At 35.7% G+C, this 25,382-nt stretch overlaps 1 protein-coding gene across 4 annotated transcripts in view; it reads right to left on the bottom strand.

Annotated features, from left to right (window-relative positions):
- Nucleotides 1-25,382, bottom strand: part of PTPN4 (protein tyrosine phosphatase non-receptor type 4) — a 108,955-nt gene that overhangs the window by 23,167 nt on the left and 60,406 nt on the right. For all 4 annotated transcript variants that reach the window (XR_008437811.1, XM_053981766.1, XM_053981765.1 and 1 more), the window contains 6 exons: nucleotides 24,223-24,286; nucleotides 17,960-18,132; nucleotides 14,186-14,254; nucleotides 7,391-7,525; nucleotides 6,019-6,177; nucleotides 1,402-1,561 (listed from right to left, as the gene is read on the bottom strand). Coding sequence is in view for 3 of the 4 variants with exons in the window: in XM_053981766.1 (XP_053837741.1) it covers nucleotides 1,402-1,561; nucleotides 6,019-6,177; nucleotides 7,391-7,525; nucleotides 14,186-14,254; nucleotides 17,960-18,132; nucleotides 24,223-24,286 (760 nt within the window). In the remaining variant the exon portion in view is untranslated. The remainder of the gene's footprint in view (nucleotides 1-1,401; nucleotides 1,562-6,018; nucleotides 6,178-7,390; nucleotides 7,526-14,185; nucleotides 14,255-17,959; nucleotides 18,133-24,222; nucleotides 24,287-25,382) is intronic.

Genomic DNA, 25,382 nt, shown 5'->3' with positions numbered 1-25,382 from the left:
CCTGAATTCTGGTCAGAAAAGCAATTTTGAAACAAAACAACATTCTAAAAATTTCAGTCATGCTATGTTCCTTTTTCTGCAATCCCCAAAATAAAAAGTCATCAGTAGACCAAATTAGATGTTCAATTACAACTGTGCGCTGCCTTCAGCGAGACTGCATAAATGTGTCCCACTGGAGCACAGCAAACAATCACACTGACAATGCACAGAGAAAAAACAATCTCATTCATACAGCTGTGTTGGTTTTGCAGAACCAAAAGGAGTTAAAAAAACAAGTGAAAGTTATTTTTGTCAATTTGGTAAAGATAACCGAATACAGAGCAGAAGAACTTGATGACTAAAGTAGTGTTATATTTCAAAACAGAACAGTACTTTAATGTGACTCAGGTAAGCACTGCCTGAAGACAAAGCTGTTACAAATTCTGTTTCATTATTTAATTATAACAAAAAGTTTTACAACATTCCTAAAACACTCAAAAATTCAAAACTTTCACTTTTGAGTCTTTTACTAAAACTCCAGCTAAGAAATGAAACAGAGGCTTTATGGGAATCTTAACTTTGTTGTAAGGCCTGAGAGAACAGAACACCATAGGTTTACAGTTGAGGATGCAAAAAAAAAAAAAAAAAAAAAACCAAACTAAAGCATTTCTAAATATCAGTTTGGGGAGGTGACTCATAATTTTGAAAGCCTGAGGTTGACAAAACTGTTTACACAGTATTTGCTACAGCTGGACGTTTTCCTATCCCATAACACATTTCTTGTCCTAGTTACTGTTCACATCAGTATAAAATCTAGAACCACTGGAAAACTTCTGGAAGGACAAAAATCACAAAAGTGATCAGGGAGATCTCTCCTCAGTCAGACAATCAACTGACTATCTTACTCATCTCACACATACTTGATTATGGAAAAAGAACTTCTGCTCATATTTTTGTATTTGCTATCACAGGCCTCTTGACAGTCTCTTTCTTGGAAATTCTGATGAGAAATGCAACCACATACTCAAGAAGCTTCTCCTGATAGAACTATTTTAGAAGCTGGCAGGCATTTTCAGGTTTAGCTTTTTAGCTAAAGCTAGATTAAACACCTGCAATGTCTTCTTTAAAATTAATGGCAAATGACTTCTCAAAGAAGAGGTTAGGCAGAAATTTCTGCATGTGCTGAAAAGCTAACGCTCAAAAGGTTTGCATAACCCTCCCAATGTAGTGATTTGTAGTCAATTGACAAAGCACTACTCCAGCAGCTAGAGTAAAACCAGCAGGAGCCAGTGAAGGGACAGTAATGCTGCAGGGTAATGCACAAACACAGCAGCTCTGAAACGCTTCAGAACCAAGCTCATGTAAAATAGGACCATCATTCTGATAAAAAGCAGAATGGTTCAACTGGATCAAAAAACTTACGGTGGATTTTTCAGGTGATGCAGGAACATCAAATGTTTCATTAATATGGTTATCCAGTTCTTGCTGTGAGTGTGAATGATGAATTTGGTTCCAACTGTTCTTTTTAAATTGTTTGGGTGGTAACGCTGGAGGCTGCCCATCTATAGGAGTCTCTTGAGATCTAAATACCAAAATAGAAGTATGAAGTGGAACAATCATGAGATATTGACAGTTCTTTCAGGATTGCAAATAAACTGAAAATGTTAGAAGAAACTCAAGAGTTTGAGAGATGATTATCTGTATATATTTTTAGAACCTCAAAAATGTAGTGCAGTAGAATATATTGGCAGCCTATGTTTGCACCTGTTGCAGCATTTTTCTTGACAAGTAACTACAGAGAACCAGCAAGTTCATCTTTTACCTATGGCCTTCTTAAAACATGGTTTTAGCATGCTTAATCCACTACTTCTAATCTGCAAGCACTCCACTGTAGATTAGTAAAAATGTTCTCCATGTTTTTGTATAATATGGAGAATTTCCATTTGTTAGTCCTCTTGGAATAAAAGCTTAATTGTGTAATTCGTACTACATAAATATATGATTCATCTTTCATTACATGGATTTATATTTAAGAATTAAGAACATTTGGAAAGGCTCAAAAGGGCAGCGAGCTCCCAGTTCCCATTAACTTGGTTTGAATGCCAGTTTCTAAATACCAGCAGGATATGTCATCCTCCACAAGCACCCCATTAAAAGGTGCTATTAAGTCATTTAACGATTTCAGACAACAGCCCACTGATACCAGATCCATAAAGGATCAAAAATGAACTTACAGGTTATAGCTAAATCTAGAGAGAATGCTACCAACAAAATTAGGGGTGTCTGTTCTTTCACCCACATCCCTGGCTGCTTCCTTGAAGAACTAGTAAGGCAGCTTACACCAAGCAACTACAACCACTTTTCAGACAAGTCTGGGTCCTTTGGTTTATCTCAGGGCTGGCCACCATGCACAGAGGGAAGGACACTCCCAGAGGCAAAAGGAGGACACAGCTCCTTACATTATCAGCAAGCTGTAGTGGTAACTCATCACATAACTCCCTCCAAAACACACAGGTAGCCACATGAGCAACTCTACTGTATTTAGTAGTCGCGCCTCAGTGAACTGTTAGCAGGGCAAGACTCTCAGTATGGGACTGCACAAGGTTTCAGGTTCCTGCAAATCTGAAAACCTAAGGCACACATCAAACTCCATACCATAACATTTATCTCGATCCAATTCAAGAATGGTAGATCCCAGATACATGTTCAAAAATAAAAATCTGAGCAAAAAGGAGTATACTGATAAAAAAAAAAAAAGATGAACCTCTTTCAAAAAGCATGAAAACTGGGAAATAGAACACTTCACTTTGAAATGCCAAACATTTTCTGCTTCAGTTTAAAAAAATTAGTCAATATTCTTAGAAAACAAAACTGGTAACATTTTTGTCAGTGTATAAAAGAAAACAGCACATTCAAAAAGATCCCAACAATATTTTCTATATTTTTCTACATTATTTCAACTTTCAGAAAATATTTTTTTCATGAAGTGTTACAAGAAAAAAAAAAGTACTAATTATTCAGTCTGATGTCTGAAGAACCTTATGTTCAAACACAGTTGGGAAGAAAAATAGTATTTCTTAACACTTTTCAGTGCAAGTAACAGAAAAAAGAGCACATTTCATTTTTCAAGATAAGCAGCTTTTCTAAATTCATTTTTGTGGAGAGAAAAATATGATGATTGTCAACATTTGCAAAACAAATCTGCAAGGCAGCTATAAACTATTTAGACATCGACTTACAAAGGTCACCCAGAGATTTTTAGCTGCCTATGCATTCATTCATTCAAATCTGGCCAGCACAGATTACTCAGCCTTTTAAGTTATGTATTTTCCTGAAAACAATTACTCCTGAAAGTTTTAAACCAAAGAAAAAAGGAACAGAAAACACGAATAGAAACACAAAAGAAGTTATTCTGATAAAAGCAGAAGATGGATCTGATGTTTGACTAGATGTCTATACATACATGTCAACAAACACAAGTAAATTCCTACCGAACACACAAACTTAAAGAAAAGATTTGAAAAGTTACTTAAATGAGCATTTTACAAGCAGCAATGCAAGTTCTGTAATATATTAGCATAATGAATTCTGAGAACTAACAATCAAGCCTCGGGCATAAGCTTCACTGCTTTATATTTGCCCAGTCAGCTTTGAATTTCCTTATGAATGCTCAGACAATGGCAGTGAAAGCAGCCTATTCTGCAGGCAAAGCAGCTCTCTGTTACTGAGTTCAGTAATTTACATAATAATAAAATAACATACAAACCCTAGCACTGGCAAGCTTTAGGTATTTTTGTTACAGATATCCGGTCTGATCTTTTTAATGTATTTAGCAAAAGTTCCATACACACCCCCATAAATTTATTAAACTAAACACTTACCACGTGCTTTTGGAATTTGAGGTTATAATTAGCTAAGGGAACTACAAGCACTATCTCTCCATTTAGTGTTGAATAGGATGTGCAGATGGAGAAAAGATGTGCAATTAAAGGTTATATTAGCTGAACTATAATATCCTTCTGAACTGCATGGAAACTGTTAATTTCTTTTCCTATGCTGACTCCAAACTCAAAAAGATCACAAAACCTATTTTCCAGTCAGGTTAGCCCCTCTTTTTCACACATATAAATTTTGATCAATAAATAAGAGCTTCTGACAAATTAGCACATGGACTACTCAAATATTTTCAGCCAGAAAGGTCAAATTGATTAAGAAATAGCTTTTAGGACTGTAGAACAGTATAGTTTAAAATTATATAGCTAATACGAACTTCATGTCTACTACATTCCTTCATAAATGGCAAATCTTGAATCAATAACATCACCTTAAACCTTCAAAAGACCTTAATGGGATTCATATATTTTTGAAAGTCAATGTCCTCATTCTTAAAAGTATCTTATGCTGGAAATCTATACTGGGATATTAAATTTTAGTTTTAAGCTTCCAATGAGAGGAAAAAAAAGAACAAAAATGGAACGCCTAACACTTAGTGATGGAAGAGCAATACTTTTTCTGCTTGGGCATAAAAAGTGCAAAAACATGAAAAAGAACAGCCAGAGTTATACAAAACCACTTCCTCCCTAAGACTCATTTCTATGGTGACTTACTCAAGAAATCAAGTACTAAATAAACAAATCCTAAGAACACTCAGGAAGAACTTGTACATCTTCAAGTAAAGGCATATTAATCAAATAGAGTATTTAAAAATTGTGCTTTCTTCACTGTATCATTGTGTCATTCAGTAAAGATTTCTCATAACTGACTTCAGTTGGAAATCTAAGAACAGAAGGAAGCTGACCCTGTGTGGCCTTTGGACAACAAAACTGTAATATGAGAAAAGATTCACAACTGTTCTAGTTCTGAGAGTCCTTTGGCATGTGAATGTTAAAAAGTCCACCAAAGAAAGGATAATTTACATGACTAGGTCAAATTAATATTACATAACCCTGAAAGTTAGGTAACTAGCTGAGGGTCAAATTGTAACTATTGTAGCCTATTGTAAAAAGCATCATGTGCTATTTTATAAAACTTAAAAAATTGTGTATTCCATTTCCCTCCTCAAAATTACACATAGTTGTTAAAACTTAAAGGACAGTTGGTCTAAGCAAGGTTTTAAAACTGTGTTTAAATAGTTTCCCAGAATAATTTTTCCTGAGACATAGCATTTTTTTATAAACATGTAAGTAGGTATGTAGTGCTTTACACTTCTCAATTGGTTTTGAAACTGTTTGTACAATTTTCCTGCTAACAGAGATTATTATACAAAACTATGAGGGCATATCTGGCATCACCTGTACAGCCACACAAAGATGGTCCAGTGGCAGTGATGAAATGGTATATATTGAAATATTTTCCCCAATTAATCTGTACTCTGAACATAATTTATTGAGTATTTCAGTATCTTTGAAAAACTCAGTGGAGTTTTTTGACTTTCTTCTGAACCCAATACACAATAATAGATCTTATTTTGCCCATTGTATCCTATGGTAAGTAAGCTTACAGTATATTCAGCATTATCAAAAAAAAAAAAAAAAAAAAAAAAAAGCCTGACAGTGTCAGCTTAAAAAAATAAACTCTGTAACAATATACCAAATACACTAGTAATGTCCAAATGTCCAGGTGCCCAAAAGGTATTTTGGCTACGTAGTTTTGTAAAGTTCACTTCTGTGCCTTGACAAAAAGCAACATTTCCAAACTTGTGGGAATTAAAACTTTCCTTCAATTCTATCAAAAACCTAACTTTTGGTTCCACATTCACACACTGATGGTCACACTACAGCAAACCCACAGCTTGGATTGGTGGGGATGGTATTGTAATCCTGAACCTGGAATATGTCAGAGACACATCTTCAGTTCTGTATCATCTATCTCTTCCTCACAGCAAGACCTACACCAATACTGCCTAAATAACAACCACCTTTTTATTAGATTGCCTGCATCTCCCTGACCTCACATTTAATAAATTCTTCAAGGCCAAGATCTCTGACTTCTCTTCAGCAGCCCTGCATGCTACAGTGGCGTGGTAAGAGCAGAACTTACGGGGATGATTCCAGTATGATGCTGTTGGCCTGGGTGGAGGATGGAGATCTGTGATTTACAAACACTTCACTGGGGGAGGTGTGAACCACATGATCCACTAAATGTCCGACTGATGAGGGTCGTAACCGGGCCCCTTCTTGAGTGAAGGCAGAGTTGTGACTAAGAGGGAAAGCAGAGCAGTGCAGTGTGACAAGAATATCATTGCTGATCTACAGTTCTGATACCACCCACTAAAATGGGATGCTAAACAAATTATTTCCTCTCAATGCAAGCACATGTTCATACACATATTTTTTATTAAAATTTCAAAAATCACTGAAACAATTACTGTTGTCAGATCAACATGTATTTCATTTAAGTGTTCAAAAATTATTTTAATAAAAACTAAGGGTTATTTAAAAAATTTATTTACTTTTAATTAAAGAAGCCTGAAACCATTATGTTCCAATGAACAAGCTGACAGCCCAGTCAACAAGAAGAAAAACGGATTCCTAAGAAGACAAATTCTAAGTTCATGGTAGAACTTAACCTGAATTCATTAGATGAACAATTTATCCCCTGCATCTTCCCCTAGAAGAATCATAAGCTTTGCACTGAGAGTCTTATAATTTCTTGAATCTGGTATTTTCCCATTTGAAAACTAGCATCACAATATTAAAATTCTTTTAAACATGCATGATTACGTATGTTATGCTTTAAGCATCATTATTATACAATTTTCAGTAATTTTTAAATGCTACAGGTATTTACAACACTGATCTTGTGAATAATATGCTGTAGAATCTAAAAATCTTGTCGTTTACATAACACAAAATTGAATAATACTGATTCTTTAGCAAGTTTCAGCACACTGAGAAAATTGGTCACCCTCCAAAAGAAATCAGGAATGTTTTCTCACTAACTTAAAACAGAAGGCTTTATTATATGAAGACTGAACATTGAAAGGAAAGGCACAAAAATTGAGAGGAATAAACCTGCAAGGATTTCCAATAAAGTAATTTTCCCCAATATTTTAAAAAGTGGTATTAAATGAAATAAATTATTTTAAAAATATAACATAGATTTTATCATCAGGGTCTTTTTTTAACCAAATTAATAACTTAGTTTTAACTGTGCTTGAGAAAATGCAAACTCTCAAATTTAGGGTAATATGATACATCCTACATTTTTTACAGGTCAAATGAGAAGCACCTAAAACTTACCTCTAAAAACATTTTTGAATCTGAAGCTAAGTGTTACAGAGAATCATTTGGCACACATTTTTTGAAGCTATTTGTCTACATAATACATTAATCCCTTTATTACACAAGTAGGTCACTCACATTAGAGGTACAGAGTCACTTGTAGGGAGAGAAGATTTGATGCTACTCACTGATTTGGGGTTCCAGGTGGAGACCGTGACGGGAGGCTCTGTGTTTCCAACCTATCATCAGACAGTGAGTTCCTACTCACTACTTCCCAATCCATCCCACTCATTACTTTCCGTGCCAAGGGTTTACTGGGGGATCTAGAAGAAGAAAGTAACATGTCTAACCAAAAACTGTATGATGTAAGAACAAAATTATATAAAGCTCACCACAACGAAATTGATGGTCTATCACAGGAAACCAAATGATATGTTAGAAAAGAAACATAATAATGCCAAGCTGTATTTACATGGGCAGTTCTGTATTTTCTCCATCTACTGTACTTCATTTAATGTACTTTCAAAAGAATGCCATTGAAATACTAATAAACTACTGTTGGCTGTGAGGGAGACAGGCAAGGCAGAATCTGAACTCACTAGACTTTTAATGCCTCAAAGACAATCTGATTCAAACAATGTAATCACTGAGAGATCTGAACTTAATAAATGTAGAACGAAACCAAACAAATAAACAAGTGAAAAAATCTCCTCTAAGGAACACAACTGTTTAGCCACCTCAGGAAAAATAAAGCAGTGAAGACACCAGGCTAAAAAACTCCCAAACACTTTGAAGAACTGAAAGTGAGGTAATCAACAACATAGCAACACAGTTACAAAATTTTGTTTAGACATTTGGGATTTCCATCAAGAGAACGTGTCTTGTCACTTGCCAGGCAGATGCAATAATATTATTTAACTATTTAAACTTCTTTGTGGGTAACGAACTTCATCTGTTTTTGTGCCTTCAGGTTAAAGGTCATTCTCAGCTGTGCTTTTATACAAAAGGAATTCTGTTTTCTACTTGCTGTCCTCTCTTGACATTAACAAAACTTTTTCTTCCCATTCTCTAATCATTCCAGGATGCCTGCAATCTCCTGCTGTTTCTTTCACCTCTTCCTTAAGCATAAATGAAACCATACTTGTAATCTCTCATGAAATACATTTCCCTATTATATTGGGAAGCAGCAAATGAATCATCTGTGGTTGCTTTTTTCTTAGCATTGCATTGGATGGTTCAGTCATCCTGCAACTAAACATACCCAGACTTTGTAGTTTGTTGTTTTCAACTGAAAATTCTTCAGCTAACAACAAGAATACTTTTAAACAATCCATACATGTCTGCTGCTGTAACTGTGTAATGCTTGACTGCATTAGTTGCTGGCTGTATATTTTGTGTTACTAAGTTTTTACTTAACTTCTACTGCTTTAATGGTGCTACATAGTTCGGATTTCTCCTCTGTCATTAATCAACCCTCTAGTTGCAGTGATACTTCAATCTTTTGTGACATGATAATTTCATTTCCATTTGCATACATAGTCTATTACTAAATTCTCCTTTACACAACGAGGTGACAACATATTATTGTATGAGCAGTACAGCTTCATACACCCATATCAAAAAATAATTTCTGCCTTCACTGTCCTTGTGACACATGGCAACTGTTCTTTATCTTTGTCATTATTACTGGTTTCCTGAAAGAGCGACTCCAGAAAGAAGGAACTTTGAGAAATTAAGGAACTACCTGCACACAAACTACATCCTCTGAAAAAGGGAAATTTACTAACAAATGTATTTTTGCTTCTCAGAGAACTTAAAATTCAATGCAAGTCACCACCTTGAGCAGATAATATTGTCCTCAACATTATAAAAAAAATCTACAACAACCATTCGAGCATTATATTGAATAAGCTTCATATACAGAAATAAGATGTCAACACTGTTTGGTACTAATGGAGTGGTGGTGTTCTTGTGGAGGGTTTATTTTTATTTTTACCCCACCAAGCAGTTCTAAACATGTATTGCATTCTGCTCAACTGCTCTGAAGTTTTAGTGAGTAACAGCTGACAAACTTCAGACAGTTAAGCGAGATGGACTATTCTAAATAATACTATTTCACGTGTTATTTCACCTGGGGGAAAAGATCTAACAGTATATTGATATTTGAAAAGAGGGAAAATATCAATTAATTCCTCAGGAGAAGCACATCCAGTTTCTTAGAATGCTTTACTATATTTAAGGAATATTAATTTGATTTGAAAAATAATTAGCTTGGTATCAGATCAATTAAACCAAAATTCCAGTTTCTGTAATTTGCTTCAAATGTGAGTAACTCAACCACTTTGGTATCTTTCTTCACAAACACGTACATGCGAGCAGTTCTGAACAGGTAAAGTAACATGAAACTGAAATAGCAGAACTGAAATGCATGTCTGATTCTAGCCTTTTGTTATTCTTTTATTGATCAGGACTCTGATTAGCTGGACCCTGCTGACACTCAATAATTTGTCTACAGCCAGCAGATGAGCACCAAGAGCCAGCTCTACCAAGAGGTGGATTCTACTACCAACCAAAGAGCAGTCTGAGAGGAAAAATGCAGAAGAACATAATATAACCAATGTTGAATTAGGTAAATACAGGACTGCAGATACAGTATTTGCTGACAGACATGTAAAGGTAATTACTGAACCTCATTTACCTTGAGTGACAAAGCAACAAATGGAATGTAGGAAAGTTGGAGGTGGAGCTTTTCTTTATTTAACATGCAACAACAGTATAAGTGCACCGTCCTTGCCTGTGTGAAACTAGTTAAATTACAAAGAGAGACATAGGACCATATAGAGTGGGGGAAAAAAAAATCCAAGTTTTTCCAAAAGTTATATTACTGACTGTTTAAAAAAACCCCACGAATTTGTATCTTAAGCCAAAGTCTGTAACTATGTTTATGTAAACTTCCTCAATTGGTACAACAAAGGAACACAACTCCAAAATGAGCAAAGCATCACCTTCTTCCTTATGAAAACATCCAATGTCAAGAAAACACTCACCTTTAATTGTGGATAGGGTCTGATCTTTCAGAAGATCACTTTACCACCATGATAAACAGCTGCAGTGTTTATCACCAAAGCTTCATCTCAATTATTTTATTAACAGCTCTAACCTCAGAGTCCCCACCCACTCATGTTTGTTGCCCCAATTTCCTGTCTTTGCAGAAATTTCAAAGAAAAAATTACCACACTGCAGAACTGAACTTCTTAGTGCTGTGCTAATTTGAGTTCTCCTGTCAACACTTCTAAATCCAACAATAAGGTTTTTTATTTTAATTAACATTTCAAGTTTGTTGTTAAATATACCTACAAATTTGTCCTTTATCTCTGACTTCTAATAATATTAAAACAATTTTCTTGTCCCAGAGTGCAGCAGAGGAGATGGGAGGAGAACTAAGATGCATAAAACTTTGAAATTTTGGAATTTTAAATTTCACCTCTGTCTCTTAGCCTGGATGCTTCTATTGCACCCAGCACAGGGCACTGATAGTTAATAGAATAAGCCATTTTCAGATTTTATTTTGGTGTACCTGCAGAGACATTCCTAGAAGTTGGAAGCAGTCTCATCTATTTGAGTAGCAACAAAAACTGAAAACTTTACCTGCCCCCAAGTCTTATGAGCTTCAATGTTACAGCAAATACAAAAAATAAACCCAAACACCCAAAACTGAATAGCAGGGATGAAATTACATAATGCAACTAAAAAAACCCATGTCATTATATTAGCTCAGCTACAGTACAGAACAGCCTTCAAAGACAGAATTTGGCATCCACAGCTGAAGAGCTAAAATCTTGCAGAAGCTGGGAAAGAACAAAGGTGGTGTTTGGCAATACAGGTGGGAATTTAAAAAATAATTTCTGTTCCAAAAAGAAACATAACCTGAAGACACAGCCTTGCTTTGTATTTTGACAAGGAGTACAGGGAACACATTTCTCAGCAAAACTGACAAATACTGCTGCAGACCAAGAGACTAAAACTATATAGAAATCTGCAAGGTGCATCACACAAATGACATATGCAATTTAAAACAGCTGAGAAATTATTTAATAGATCTGAATAAGTGCATAATTGAAGCAAGATTGAATTTCTGGAAACAGAGACTCCAATTTATGGTAGGGAGTTTGCAGATACAAATGACTGACACCCTCTCACTCAAACTCCCTGCTCTCAGCCCCTCATTCACACCAGAACTGAGCAACCCTAGATTACTTTGCAAGCACTCTAAGAGAAAGCAGTGCCCTTTAAGAATTCTCTCAATTCAGTACTTGACTGAACATTTTTACTCTTATTATCCACTTTTATTACGTTTCTGGGAATTCTTATGGGGTTTCATGGATTGTGAATATCCTGCAATAAATTAGGCCAAGAGAACAGCTGTAAAGAAAATGATAAAAAAATGCCAAAAGCCAACAAAAACCCCCAAACAACAACAACAAAAACCCAAAACCAAACAAACAAGCTACCCACAAAAAAAACTAAACAACTGCAGCAAGAGTCTTCAGAATGCTGAACTTAGTGCTGCATGAAGATTAAGAAAACAGCACCTACATAATGTATGTGAATTATTACAGAATATATCCTTCACAGTAATAATTCCATGTTTAAAGGTTAAATGTAAATGTTTCTACGATTTGGAAAAAAAATCCTTCAGCTGATTTTAAAGTAAAATCCTGAGAACAAACAGCTAAGCCTAGTTCCTGTAGGTTAAAATTGCTTGTTTAACTTAAACGGCTGTTAAAAAAAAATTATTTCCCTGTCTCATGCCACGGTTCACTCAGCATGTAAAGGCCAGAGCAGCTAGTCATTACTTGTGGCAATCAACATTTCCCAGCTTAGAACAAACAGATCACTCAAGTAACAACTCAGTGTAACTCCCTAAGTTCATTTTCTTACCATGAAATGATTCGAAGATTTGCTTAGACAGCATTAGTTCAAATAAGGCAGTTTCTAATTAGATATTATTAAGAAATCCAAGTGTAAATCTGGATAACTCTATTAAAAAAAACACTGCAAACATTTAACTGATTTTGAGAAAATCTTCTTACATAATAATAACAAAAGTAACAGCAATTATTTCAACTTATAGGTCCACCTAATTCTCAAGAAAGACCTTGAAAAGCAACCAAAAGACCCCCACTGCCTGAGAGCTTAAAAAGCTGTTCAACCCCACCATGACTTTGTCTGATAAAGACACACCACAAAAGAGAAAGGCAGGTTCCAGGAATAAAACCCACACTATACCTGGAAAATCTTAGAAAACAAAATTTATCCTCTGTATGAATACAAAAGGGTTGACATCTACTCAGCATATCAACCTGAAATGCAAATGTTTAGAAGACGAAGAACTAATGTTCTTAAGTTTCTTGAACAACACTGTGTTCTAGAAATGTCTTCTCTTTTAAGCGTTTTCCACTCTTGAAAATATTAAAGGTCTTTAAAATTGAAAATAAATTAATTGCACACTGTCATGAGGAAGACAGAAGAAGAAGAAGCAGCTGATTTGTTAAAAGCCTTTTGAGATGTATTTGTTACAATATACCACTATTTCATTTCACTGATATAAACATACATGCCTCAGACATCAGTCATCAACACTTCTGAGAAACTCAAAATATGTGGATAAATGCTCTATTTCATAATAAAAAAGCAATAGTGAAAAAAAAAATCTGAGGATGGACGAGGCAAGCATTTTATTAACCAAAAAAGCCAATTTTTATTGGCTTTTAAGTTCCAGCCATGGCTTTTGATTTTATCAACTTCATTGATTTTATCCAACTATATATTATAAACTACAAGTGACCCCCAGCAGCACTTGCTGGGTTTTGCTACAAAGGGAATAGTGCCATCTACTGCATAAGAGTTTCTGAAATTATAAAAATACTCCTCAAAACAAACTATCAGCTCTCCTCCACCCTCCTGATTTGGGGAGAATTGTCAAGTTCAGAGTGCAACAAGAAAAACAGTTTTTAACTGATTCAAAACTGTCATTTAGTGAAGTAAAGCTCACCTGTCACAGAGCTGAGTCTCCTCAGTACTAAAAAAAGTTGCTCCAAGTACAAATCTAAATTCACTCACATTCCCAAAGTAAATTAAATGGAGTAAAAAATAGCTTTACGCAGAAAAAAATGGTTTTATAAAATCTACTTGTTGAAGCAGCATGTTACAGCATTTCTGCCCCCCAAACCTAATATGGAGCTATCTATCTATGGTAGGCTGAGCTAAAACCCAAATTAGATTCTAATGCACAGGGGGAAAGAAGGGGTGGAAACAGGGAAGGAAATCAAGGCAGAATTCACCAATGCTCTTAGAAACAGTGTCTGCAGGCACTTGGAAAGTTTGCTGGACTTACTACTAGAAGTCTGCAAGCACAAGTTTGAACTCCAGAGTTCCTTAAGGGGCAAAAAGACATCTCTGATCTCTATAAAAGTAGAAGCTGAAAAAAAAGAACAGAGCTGCCCCCTCCCTGCAAGGATTCTATTCATGATCAGAACAAACTGCGGTGGATGCAGCAGTTGTTTTACTTTGGAAAATAGCATTATAATTTCTGAAGAAATAACTAAATTTATGTCTTGAATCTTTTATTGTAATCATTAAACTCCTCAGGAGCCTGGAATAAAATTAAGTAATATATTCCTGATTAGCCAACTACTCTGTGACCTCACAGAGACAGTGATAAAGCTGTTCTAACAAGTAAGACTCACTGCACTTATTTCTAAAGGAAATACACATGTACAGTTGCAAGATATTATCACAGACAGAAATACCCATTAACTCAGTATTTTAATGGAGTATTTTAACAGCAGGAGGCCATTCTTTGTAATAAAAACAGCACAAAGAGAGCTAATAAATGTAACAACAAACCATGTAGACTGAAGGCTATCCTGAATTTTTAAAATATATAAATGGGGAAAAACTAAGGAATGTAAACTACTTACCTTGCAAATACCCTGTCTTTATTTGCTCTTTCTTTACCATACTGCACAGATTGGACCTCTGTTCTCCCACTGGAAAGCAAAACAAAATCAAACTGCTAAATCCAACATGATCAAATAACAATTTCTTGTTTAAAATTGAACCATCTCAACAAAATGCCTAAATTCTGTTTTCAGTCATGCTCAAGCAATTGCCCTAGCTTCAGTACTGCATAACCTTAGAAAGCATTTGGTAGAAATGTAGGTCTTCTTTCCAAATAATTTTAGATGTTACAAAAGCTTTCCGTTCTGATTGCTTTTTTATCCAAAGCAATAAGAAATCTCTGCTTGGATCTTTGGGTAACACTTAACACTTAATAGTTCCTGTTATCGCCACTGTTAAAAACTTACAGCATCCCTTCTATGCTCCCCCTAAACTATTCCCTGAACTGCTAGTAACTTAGTTGCTACTTAGTTTAGCAAAATAACACAAAAAAATTACATGATAAGCACATCAGGATTATATTCTTCTCTGCAACTTGTCAAAACTAAGTTTAGATTTTGAAACTTGCTGACTTTTCATATGACCAGATATCTTGTGTCAAATCAAAGATTCTTTATAATATTTCATAATTTTTCTTCTAGAAAAAAAATAGCATTTTTGAGTATCTATCAGCACTTAAGAACTGGTGACAAGATACCAGCAACACTGGCTCTTGTAGCCACTTTTCCATTAATAACTTTCGAGCAAGCACAGAATCTCCTACAGGGATATTTACACTATGAAACCAAAAATCAGCTATTTACACCTTCATATTACAGAACTACTGGGTGTGTGAAAACCTGAGAAACAAGTCAGCTGGAATCTCATGAAATTCAGTGAAGGAAAATGCAAAGACCTGCAGCTGAGGAGGAACAAACCCATGCATAGGCTGAGTGTCAACTGGCTGGAGAGCAGGTTTGCCTAGCACAGGTGAGAGCACATCTGGAATGCTTGGTGGAATTCCAGAGCTCCATAAGTCAAGCAAAGGGCCACAAAGACAACTGAGGGTCTGCAGCATCTGATGCATGGGGAAAGGCTGAGAGAGCTGTTCAGTCTCAGGAAGAGAAGGCTTAGGAAGATCAAATGCCAGAAGGGGAAAGCAAAAAATACAGCCAGACACTTCTTAAGGGAGTCCAGAGACAGGACAAGAGGCAATCAGCACAAACAGAAATATGAGACATCCTAATCAGGGAAGGCAGCAAGAACAGGGCTACAAAACAACAGCCTCATCACCCACCAAGACAAAAGAAAGTTTTCACTTTAAGGTAGTTTAACACTGAACCAGGTTTCTCAGAGATGGTGCAGTTTTCCTCCTTGGATCCATTCAAAACCTGGCTGGACACGCTCCTAGGCAACATGCTACAGTGGGCCCTGTTAGAACAGGGCATTGGACTTAACAGTGTCCAGAGCTGCCCTCCAACCTCTGCCATGCTGCCAATCCAGGAAATTTCTCTTTCCAAACCTGCAGCCAGCTAAATTGCTGGGGTTACACATTTTAAACTCCAAAAAGAAGTAAGTTGGCTGTATTTGCCTCTATTCCTTTCCAATAACTCTATAATTGTAATTGTTCTTCTATAACTGCTATTAATAACTGATTTAAGGTTTTCAGAGAATTGATGCTCCTGCTCTTTTCTCTCTCTTTTTGGGCACTGAACTTGATCTACTATTTTATTGTCTACTCACCCCTCATTGTGAAATACCCCAAAACCTTCTACTGTTGATTTCAGATTTTACTACAAAACACTGTATCACTTCAGTGGTAACTTCCCTCCGTTGTGAAGAAGGAACCTACTTGTTTCCCATCTGGTTAAAAGAGATGCTAATACACAGCAAAACTCTTCACATTTTTTGGTATTTTGGAGTATTTGGTTTAGGAATACTGTAAGAACCACTTAGAAAAGTCCAATGACAGTGTACAGAAGTCACCTTTGCTCACTAACAGTCTTCTAGATCCCTCTTGGCAGGTTTATTTAAAAAAAAAACAACCTAAATATCCTTTAACAATTGATGCATAGAAGTATTTTAGACCAATGGAAATAGGTTATGTAACAATTCAATAGTTCAACAATTTCATGTCCCCGATTTATTTCAGAAGAAATTCTGAAATTGAAAAAAATTTGAAAATTCTGCCTAGATCTGTCAGTTCTGTATTTTACTGACTCCTTTTGATAATACAAATGTTGGCTAGAAGTCTCTAGTCCAATCTCCTGCTAACACTAGGTCACCTCTGGCCATGGCTTTGTCTAGCTGACTTTTGAAAGCCTCCACTAACAGAGATCCTCCAGCCAGTCCAGGTGACTTGTTCTGGCAACATAGTTCTAAAAAACCCAAACACTTTGCCTCATGTCCACCCAGAATCTTCATGGTGAAATCTCACCTGCCTGTTACCAGCACCTTTGGGTCCATTAGTACTAACATTACTCTTGAAGTAGCTTTAGGATTGCAGCTGAATTACCCCTTAGCTTCCTCTTCACCAGATTAAACAAGCCTAGTGCCCTCAACCTCTCTTTGTGGACCATGTTATTCCTGTTATGCCGCCTCTCAACAATCTCTCAAACTACGTGCAGAAATTCCCGCCTTTGGCTGTTCCAGCAACATTAATGACCTTCTTCAATTTTATGCAGTTTCCCTTTTCATCTTATGTTAACTTAAGTTGAATGTCATCATCAAAGAGCTATTCTGTAATAGTAATAACCACAACGATTCAGATTCAAAATCCTTACAGAAATGAAAAAGCTCCCTGAAATTCTCTACAGCAACATCGAGTCAAGTGTCAAACACTGTTCAGGATCATAGAATGCTGTCTCTCAAATGGGTACTGTGAATGCTGGTCAAAAACAGATGCTATAAACAGTTAGACACTGAATTACTTTCCTCTTTATACATTTATGCAATTCACAAGTGTGACAGAAATAGGCTGTTACTCTGTTTTCTAGCTTTTCATCATGTCCCTTTGTACGTCACAGACACTACTGCCATTCTAGATGGATGACTAGTACTAGCTCTGTTATTCTCTGTTTCAGGCATGATTTAAACCACCGGCGTTCTGCATTACTTGCAGAAACAGCTAATTCAGTCACTGAACAAATTTTTTTAAAAATAAAAAGTACAAACCAGCAAAACCCAAAACCACCCACTCCACTATTACAGGTATTATAGTTATTGCACATTCTGTGCACTTCCAAGCTTTTTGCCTATTAAGTTCATCCTCAGAGGTTATGGATTTAATTTCTTCCTCATTTTCCAAAGTTCTGGGTTTGAATCACAACATGCATGTCCTTTGTTTTCACCTGATTCCTATTTTATACGTGTAGGTAAGTGGGCTTTACTTGTACAAGCTTCTTTACAATGATTTGTATTTGATATTAACTTAGGTTCTGTTTTGTTGCTGTTGCTGCATGCAGTATCTGAGACTCAACTGTTTTCAAAAAGATCAGGTCAAACACTTTGAAGTTTTGAGACACTACTTTTAAGACAAACATAACCCAGCAGGAGAACAGGCCAAGAAATGCAGCTTGGGAGACAATCTCAGAGCACTAGTGTAATAATGACCACTAATAATATAACAATTGTATTTTCAAGCTATCTTAAAAAATTAGTGACATTTGAAACTTAGGCCAACAGGGAAGGGGAACAGTTGCAGGATTCAAAACCTACTTGAATTACATCTTAATGTAGATTCTAGATAACTCCCTGTGTTTATTGATGAGCTCACTACTCATATTTTTTCCCATATATTTCAAATCAGCACTTACCAGTACCGGAACTTGGAACCCAAAGTGAAATAATGTGCAAAAAAGTTCTTCTGAGGCGGGAGTGGTCTGTCCAAACGGAAGAATGTGTGATACTCAACACAAGCTTTCCACAAATTCTTACATGCTCGGTAATTCACCATATTGAATCCCAGTAATGTTTCTCTAGATTCATGCTAAAAAATAAGAAAAATGTATTTCACATAAGAATTATTCAAAGTACTTTTTGAAACTAAGATAAATATTGTTGGCTTTGAGGTATTTTTTAAATTAATGCTTTTTGAAGTGGTACTCTAATTTTTTATTAACTTTATGTACAACAAATCCTTTTGAACTACCTTTACAATTTCTTTAAAGAATTTTTTTTGTTTCCCTGAATTATTTTTATATTAAAAACAGCCTGCACAAAGGTTAACAATCTGTTTAGTTTTATAGAAACAATTCTAAAAGGTATGACCCAAACTACATGAAAAGAATTCCATGATTTGGGAGCTCAAAGACAATATGCCTTTCTGTTCAAAACTACAGTTAAGATGAGTAATTGTCATGAACATGTGGCAGTTGGAGATTGGGAACAGGTATTGATCTCAAGAGCAACTGACAGTTCCTACTTTTAAATGATTCATTAGATTCCTAGGAAACGTAAGAAGCAAAACGGCAAAGCAAGCTAAGCTACTCTGCCTGTTGAGAGAGCTTGATAACAACCTCTGTAGGTCCATTTTTCTTTCTCTTCTCAGTACAAAATCCTCCCCAACATTTTGCACACCTTAACTGATTTAACTTAGTAGTAAAGCCCTTCTCCAAGTTAAGCTTTTGTTGGTCTGCTCATCTTCAGATCTGCTGAGAAACCAAGGCACAGAGACCTGCAATTCTTCCCCCAGTGTTTTATTTGGGAACAAGAACAACACTATTTTCAGTCACAGGCCAAATTTAGGACAAAATAAAATGGATTTTAAACTAACAGCAAATTCTAAGTATTTATTGATGAAATTTAAGAAATTATATTCAAGAAACTAAATCTTGATATTTTAATTCAATTACAAAGATTACTTATAACTCTGTTTTTAATTTCCAGGTATTGCCAACTGTTCCCCGTATTTTTTAGACATATGAACAGAACGATTTAAAAATTAGAAATCAGAAACAAGATAACAGAAATTAAGCCCATTACCTATGTAGTCATAAAAGGCCTTATGAACAATATAAAAGTCAAACAATAAAAACAAGGTAAATTACTATTCTTCAAGATAGCAACTATGTATGATTTTTGGACTGCCTTCTCTGGATCCAGTAAAGGATGAAACAACTAAGATTTTAGATTCTAACAACAAGTAATCATGATGTAGCAAATTTTCATGTTCTGTCAGCCTCTTAAACAGTTGGAAAAGAAAATTTGACAAGTTACATGAGCTGGTGATCATGCATTTTAATGTCAAAGAATTATAATTATGGGTTGGGGGAAAAAAAACCCTGCTGTTTCCCCTAGTTTGTATTCCAGAAAACAAGCTGATCTGAGTCTCATCCCACCATCTGATCACTAGATCAGACATGAAGCATGAAGGAGGAGCTGGTATGGCAGGATGAGGAGCTGCAGCAGGAGCAACTTAATTGTAATGCAAGACAGCACTTTCACAGGAACTTGGTGTGCTAGAGCTTTAAAGTTACCTTAACAATAGTTCTATTCATAGCTTTTAAAGCTTTCATTGCAGTGCAGGGAGAACTGATCCTCAAACCTTAGTCTTCATCTCAATTACAGCTAGGAAACATTGTTTAAGGTAAAGAATAATATATGCCATTGGCTCCTAAGTGTACTCATCCCTCCCCTATTCACCCTTGAAGGTTCTATAATATTCCAATGTAACTTGGGCACTTGAAATTCATCTGAGCTGATCATTCTGGGGTGCAAGATCTGGTTCTACTGCTGGCTTTAGAGTAAGGCTGCCCCTGTATTCCTTGGAAACAGCAGACTTGAATCACTGTGGGCTCAGCACAGGGCTCCAAGCTGACATATCCATGGCACTTCAGCTGAAATCACATAAAGTAACAGCCTACAGAATGCTTTTACAACACTAGGATCCAGCAAGATGCAGAATGCTCTGTGGTCTGATAATGACATGCAGGCATTTCAGGGGGTTATGTCTGTTGAGATCAGTGCTAGACTGTGTCAGAGAGTCACAGCAGGATTCTGCCCCAAAATTATTACCTTACTAATTATGTCTGTGGTTTTTATTAAAGAGAGGAAAACAGTCTGCTTGCCATGGAGAGGAAGAGTGAAGCAGCTTGGATGTAATATTGGTAATGAAGATCTGGGCCCCAGCACAAAGCTACAGTAAGACAAATAGAGGTAGGATACAGTAAAGGCTAAGTAATTTTTGTGATTCCTATTATTAAAAATGCAAACCCAACAAAAAAGCAGACTGGATATTGGTGCTCTTCTCACACAGAACAGCTCAGTACTTGAATAAGCACCTTGAGAGGGGCCTTTCATTCAAACCCACCTTTGCCTGCCTTGAAACGGTGACTCCAGAGCACTGCTCCAATCTCTCGGTGCTCAGGAAAGAAACTGAGTTGCAAAACTTACTCTCTAATGAGACCCTTTTACTTTAGCTAAACAAGGAAAAATCCCCCCCCCAAAAAAAGCAGAAATTCCCTACCCCATCCCAGAGAGACAAAAAACTTGTGCTTTATAGTGGCAGATGCTCCCCACACTCAGCATCTTCCAGAAATATGCGCAAAAGTTCTGTGAAAACGTAAATGCAGTAAATATACTTCTGCCAGCAGTATTTGCTCTTCATTAAAAAAAAAGCAATGCACAAATTTTGATAGGATTAGGCAGCAATCAAGTAGGCATCTAATGAATGCCAGCGCTACTTAAGATCAAGAATGTACTTGGGCAGATAAGCCCATGCACCACTTTGTGATTTCAGACCAAGTTCATTTTAAAATTCAGTCCAAAAAAGTCAGACAAAATTCAAAGGACAAACTTCAGATACATAACCTATAATTAAAAAAAAGAAAATAAATTATCTTGGCCACTCACTGAAACCAGGTTTCAGTTATGGCCAGAAACCTATCATATTCCAGACTCAAGTAATTTTTCAATGGACATCTGCTTTCTAAAAGAGCAAAAGAAAATGTTGAACAGCTTCTTTGACTGTCAAGGAATCAAGATCACAAAACACGCTGGATGGCATGAAGAGCTTGATGCTGGCTATACTACAGCCAAGGGTGCAACTAAATAGAACCAGAGAAGTTGAGGGAAACATCTAGAAAAACAAAACTACTGAATTATTCTTAAGCAGCTTCAAAGCATGTAAGGGAAGCAGCATACAGAGCAGGCAGAAGAAAGTAAGATACAATGGAAAAAAATGCTATTGAAGTAATGGTTCAGGGGGCTTCTAATGCTGGATGAAGAAGTCCTACATATAACACACTTTTCTCCCATAAAATCATAAAAAACAATGGGGAAAAAAACCCTATTCCAGTGGATATATGCTCCAGCCGTATGATTGTCAGAATACTCTACCAGCTTCCACTCAAGATTGTATTATACTACCACAGGAAAATGACTGTGACATTCAACTGCTTCATCTCACTTCATTTATTTAAACACAGATATAATATAATAAAAGTAGGCAAATAATTCTTTACTTATGTTGATGCCTTTAAGCCATGCCAAGTCAGCGAATAAATTTAATAGGCGATTATGAGATAAGGTACTTGCACTTTTGAGGACAGTTGCAATTAAAAGCACTCAACACTTATTAGCAGTATTTGAAAAATATCTTTTTAGAATTATATAAAAGTGTATATAGCCTAGTTGGGAGAAAATAAAACCAGTGGAAAATTCCTTTCCCAAGTCCACTAACTTAATATTCTACAGGATCTCAGCTTTGCATTCAAATAAATGCAGTTTCTCAGATGTACAATTTATTACATATTTACACACCAGTTTGAAACACATCATCAGCATACCATGAATGTATTTCCCCTGCCATATCGTAAATAGGTGATTTTAAATATGCACTCAAAGCACTAGACCAGAGATATTTTACATACCAAATGTGCAATCACTGAGTCACTTCACCTAGTTTATGCTGCCTAAAGAGAGTAATTTAGGCTCCCTTTACTGTTAATGAGAGCAAAAACAAAAGCAAAATGAAGGATATACCACCATAGAACAAGTTAATCCACCCTAAAACATACTTCCTGTTCAGGCAAGATGTTTCAGCTTTTTTATGTGATTATTACAGAAGAAATGTAATGATGAGCTTTGGTGAGCCAAGTATCACAAATCAGAAAGTATGTTCTTTTAACCTAACTGAAGCTGAATATAGGTGAGATGGATCTTATCCTATGATCCTAGACAGGGAAAGTAACTCTGGAAACAATAATTTTAATATTAGCAGTTATTAAAAAATTAGTTTAAGTATGACTTCTTTGGAAGCCAAATTTGAGCTTTGATCTTAAGATATTCATGACTTGGAATAAATGAAAATTAAGTTCTTGCCACCAGTTTTCATCTGATACACAGAGTTTAAAGAAAAACACTACAAGGCTTTTTAATTTGTTGGCTTGGATAAGATGTCTCAGAAGAGAAATTACATTAATTATATAAACTACATTCTCATGTAAGTAACAATATGTATGTAGAGTGTTAGACAGTAACAGAGAAATAAGATGAGAAAGCTGTCTTACTATTACCTTCTATTATAAGCAGATTTCTTTTCTGCAGAAAATAGAGGAAATACTAAATTACACAGTATCTAATCCTATTTTATATCTAGGTATCTTAATCTTCAAGGTCCTCAACTCTGCTACCACAGCATTTTCTTCAAGTCCTAATTTAGGAAACAACTACAGTCCATAATTTCTGATTTCAAAAAAAAAAACCCCAAATTCTCATCTCACATACAAATACAACTTTCCTGCAACTGTAATGGAAGTTACACACACTGGTATCATGACAAAATTTGACCTCAGCCTGCCTTTGAGAAGAAGACTGTAGCTCCAGCAAGGTTTTACAAAAATGCTGTGTCACCCCAATAAAACATTCCCCCCACCTTTTTTTGTATCACCACTTTTCTGCTCATGTTGCATGATGTCTGCTCACATTGACAGACCTGCTCACTTCATATTTTTAAAGGATCTGCTTTTAAGATGCACCTGTTGTATACCTGTATGACTCCTGCTTTCAGCACTAGTACCAGCCACCAGACATAGGCCTGACCTGACAGAAGAGGTGTTTCTCTTCTTTAACCACCTTTCCCAAAACCTGGAACAGCCTTACAGTAGTCAAGATGCATTTCTGCCTAGAGTCATCGTTTATATCTAGTCTGTAACTTTGCATTTCAGGTCTTCAATCAAAGAATCCTATAACATTAAGGGTTGGAAGAGACCTTAAAGATCATCTAATCCTAACCCACCTGCCATAGGCAGGGACACCTCCCATCAGACCAGGTCGTTCAACACTGCCAGGGCTGGGGCATCCACAACCTGTTCCAGTGTCTCACCATCCTCACAGTAAATCCTTTCAGATGTAAGAATTCTTCACTAATCTGACAGGTTAATCATGTGGTCATATTTTTAATAAATTCCTCCACCTTTCCCCAGTGCTATGTCTGTAACGGAAGCTCATCTCTCGGGGGCACAGAACAATCCATTTCTTGCTGAATTAAATGCTCAGTGGTACTGTGGTGCTTCATGGGGTAGCAAACCCCTCAATGTCTCACCTCAAGCCATGAGACATTCAGCTCCAAGCAGGCATGAAAATATACCATATGTAATTTAGAACTACAAAGGAATTCTTATCTCTTCTGTTTAAATATAAGTAATAAAGCCATCATGTATTACCAAATCTGAATAATACAAATCAACATGTCTATCAAACCTTAATTTACAAGCATATATACAACTGAAGCAGCACTAAGCAGTACCTTTAGTTTGAGTCTGGTTTTTATGAAATTTAAATTTAATATTGATTTACTTTTAATCTTTTTCACATTTATCTTATATAAACAAGTTACATTTCCTGCATACAAATGTAAAACTAAAAGTATCTAAAATATAAGGCAATTCAAATGAAAAAGAAAACTTATAAAACATTGTAATGGTCTGTTTGAAACATGAAACAGCCAGAATGTTGATGAAACTGGACTTTTAATTGCAGACAAAACCAAGAATCAACATAGTATCAGTCAGTATAATGCAGACATGCAGTAGAAGAAATTCCATTCCTTTTAGATCAAATTTAAGACAGTACTCACCAGTTCTTTCCTAAGTTGAATAAAAAACTGCTTGCACTTGAATGAAATTTTTACAATCTTCAACCTAAATGAAAAACAAAACCACAATATTAAAACATTTCATATACTGCATCATGGTTAAAGGCTTAAATACACCTACTGAAAATATACTTTCTAGAGAGAACAGATTTCCTTTCCATGGACAAAAAATAAGATACCAAAGATTATATAAAATCGTTTGTGTAATATGAAATCTATGAGCTGTGTATTTACATTATCTATCAAATTCACTTGTTTACATCCCAAACCCAAGGCAGTTGCTAATTTTGATATTTTTTTCCCCATTCCAAAGCCCAAAGAGCTTTTCTATCCTCAAGTCATTCCAGGCAGATGTTGTTTTTTCTGAGGCTGCTTTCATTATCCCTTAAAATATAAAAAAATCCATTGCACTTCACCTGATCCCTGAACGACATTCTTTCTCAATGTTCTTACATGTTTTTAAATATAACCAGAACTTGTTTTAGTAAAATAGTAAAGATAAGATGTAAGCACAGAGATATGACTCACAACCTTAAAAAAAAAAACATTTACAATATCACATGACAGGGAAGAATCTGCCTACAGACATGTTCACCTTTCAGGGTATCTATAAACATATGAAATACTGACACTAATTCCAGACTGCTTTGGATGGTCACTTTAATAGCAGTTATACAAAATGGGAAAAGGCAAGCTGTATTTTCATCACAATCTAATGATACACTGCTTCAAAGAAATATAATATTAGGATAGTCCATATATTTTATTAAATATACAAGAGTATCACTTTGGTCAAGAAAAAAAAGTGAGGTTCAAATTGTAAAAAGAAAAACATAGTAACTTTTGTTACTTGAAAAATGAACAATTGAATAAATACTGCAAACTGACTGGAATTACTATTGGCATATTTATCACTTGCTGAATAAAAAACCCTTTAGACCAGGAAGGATGAGGAGCAAAACATTAACAGACACCTAAGTTGGATATCTATATATAGAAATTATCTTAACTAAATCAAATAAAGACATTTTTCTCCAGGGGATTATTCAGAGCAGGAACCTAAGTGGGATGTCCTAATTTGTTGGGAGAGTCTTTATCTGCAGTAACATAAAGATACTTTGTGAACATTAGTGTTTAAATTA

The sequence above is a fragment of the Vidua macroura genome, chromosome 7, assembly GCF_024509145.1.
Source record: "Vidua macroura isolate BioBank_ID:100142 chromosome 7, ASM2450914v1, whole genome shotgun sequence".
NCBI lineage: Eukaryota > Metazoa > Chordata > Aves > Passeriformes > Viduidae > Vidua > Vidua macroura.
Note: the sequence above shows the minus strand (reverse complement) of the source record. Positions and strands in the feature narration are given on the sequence as shown.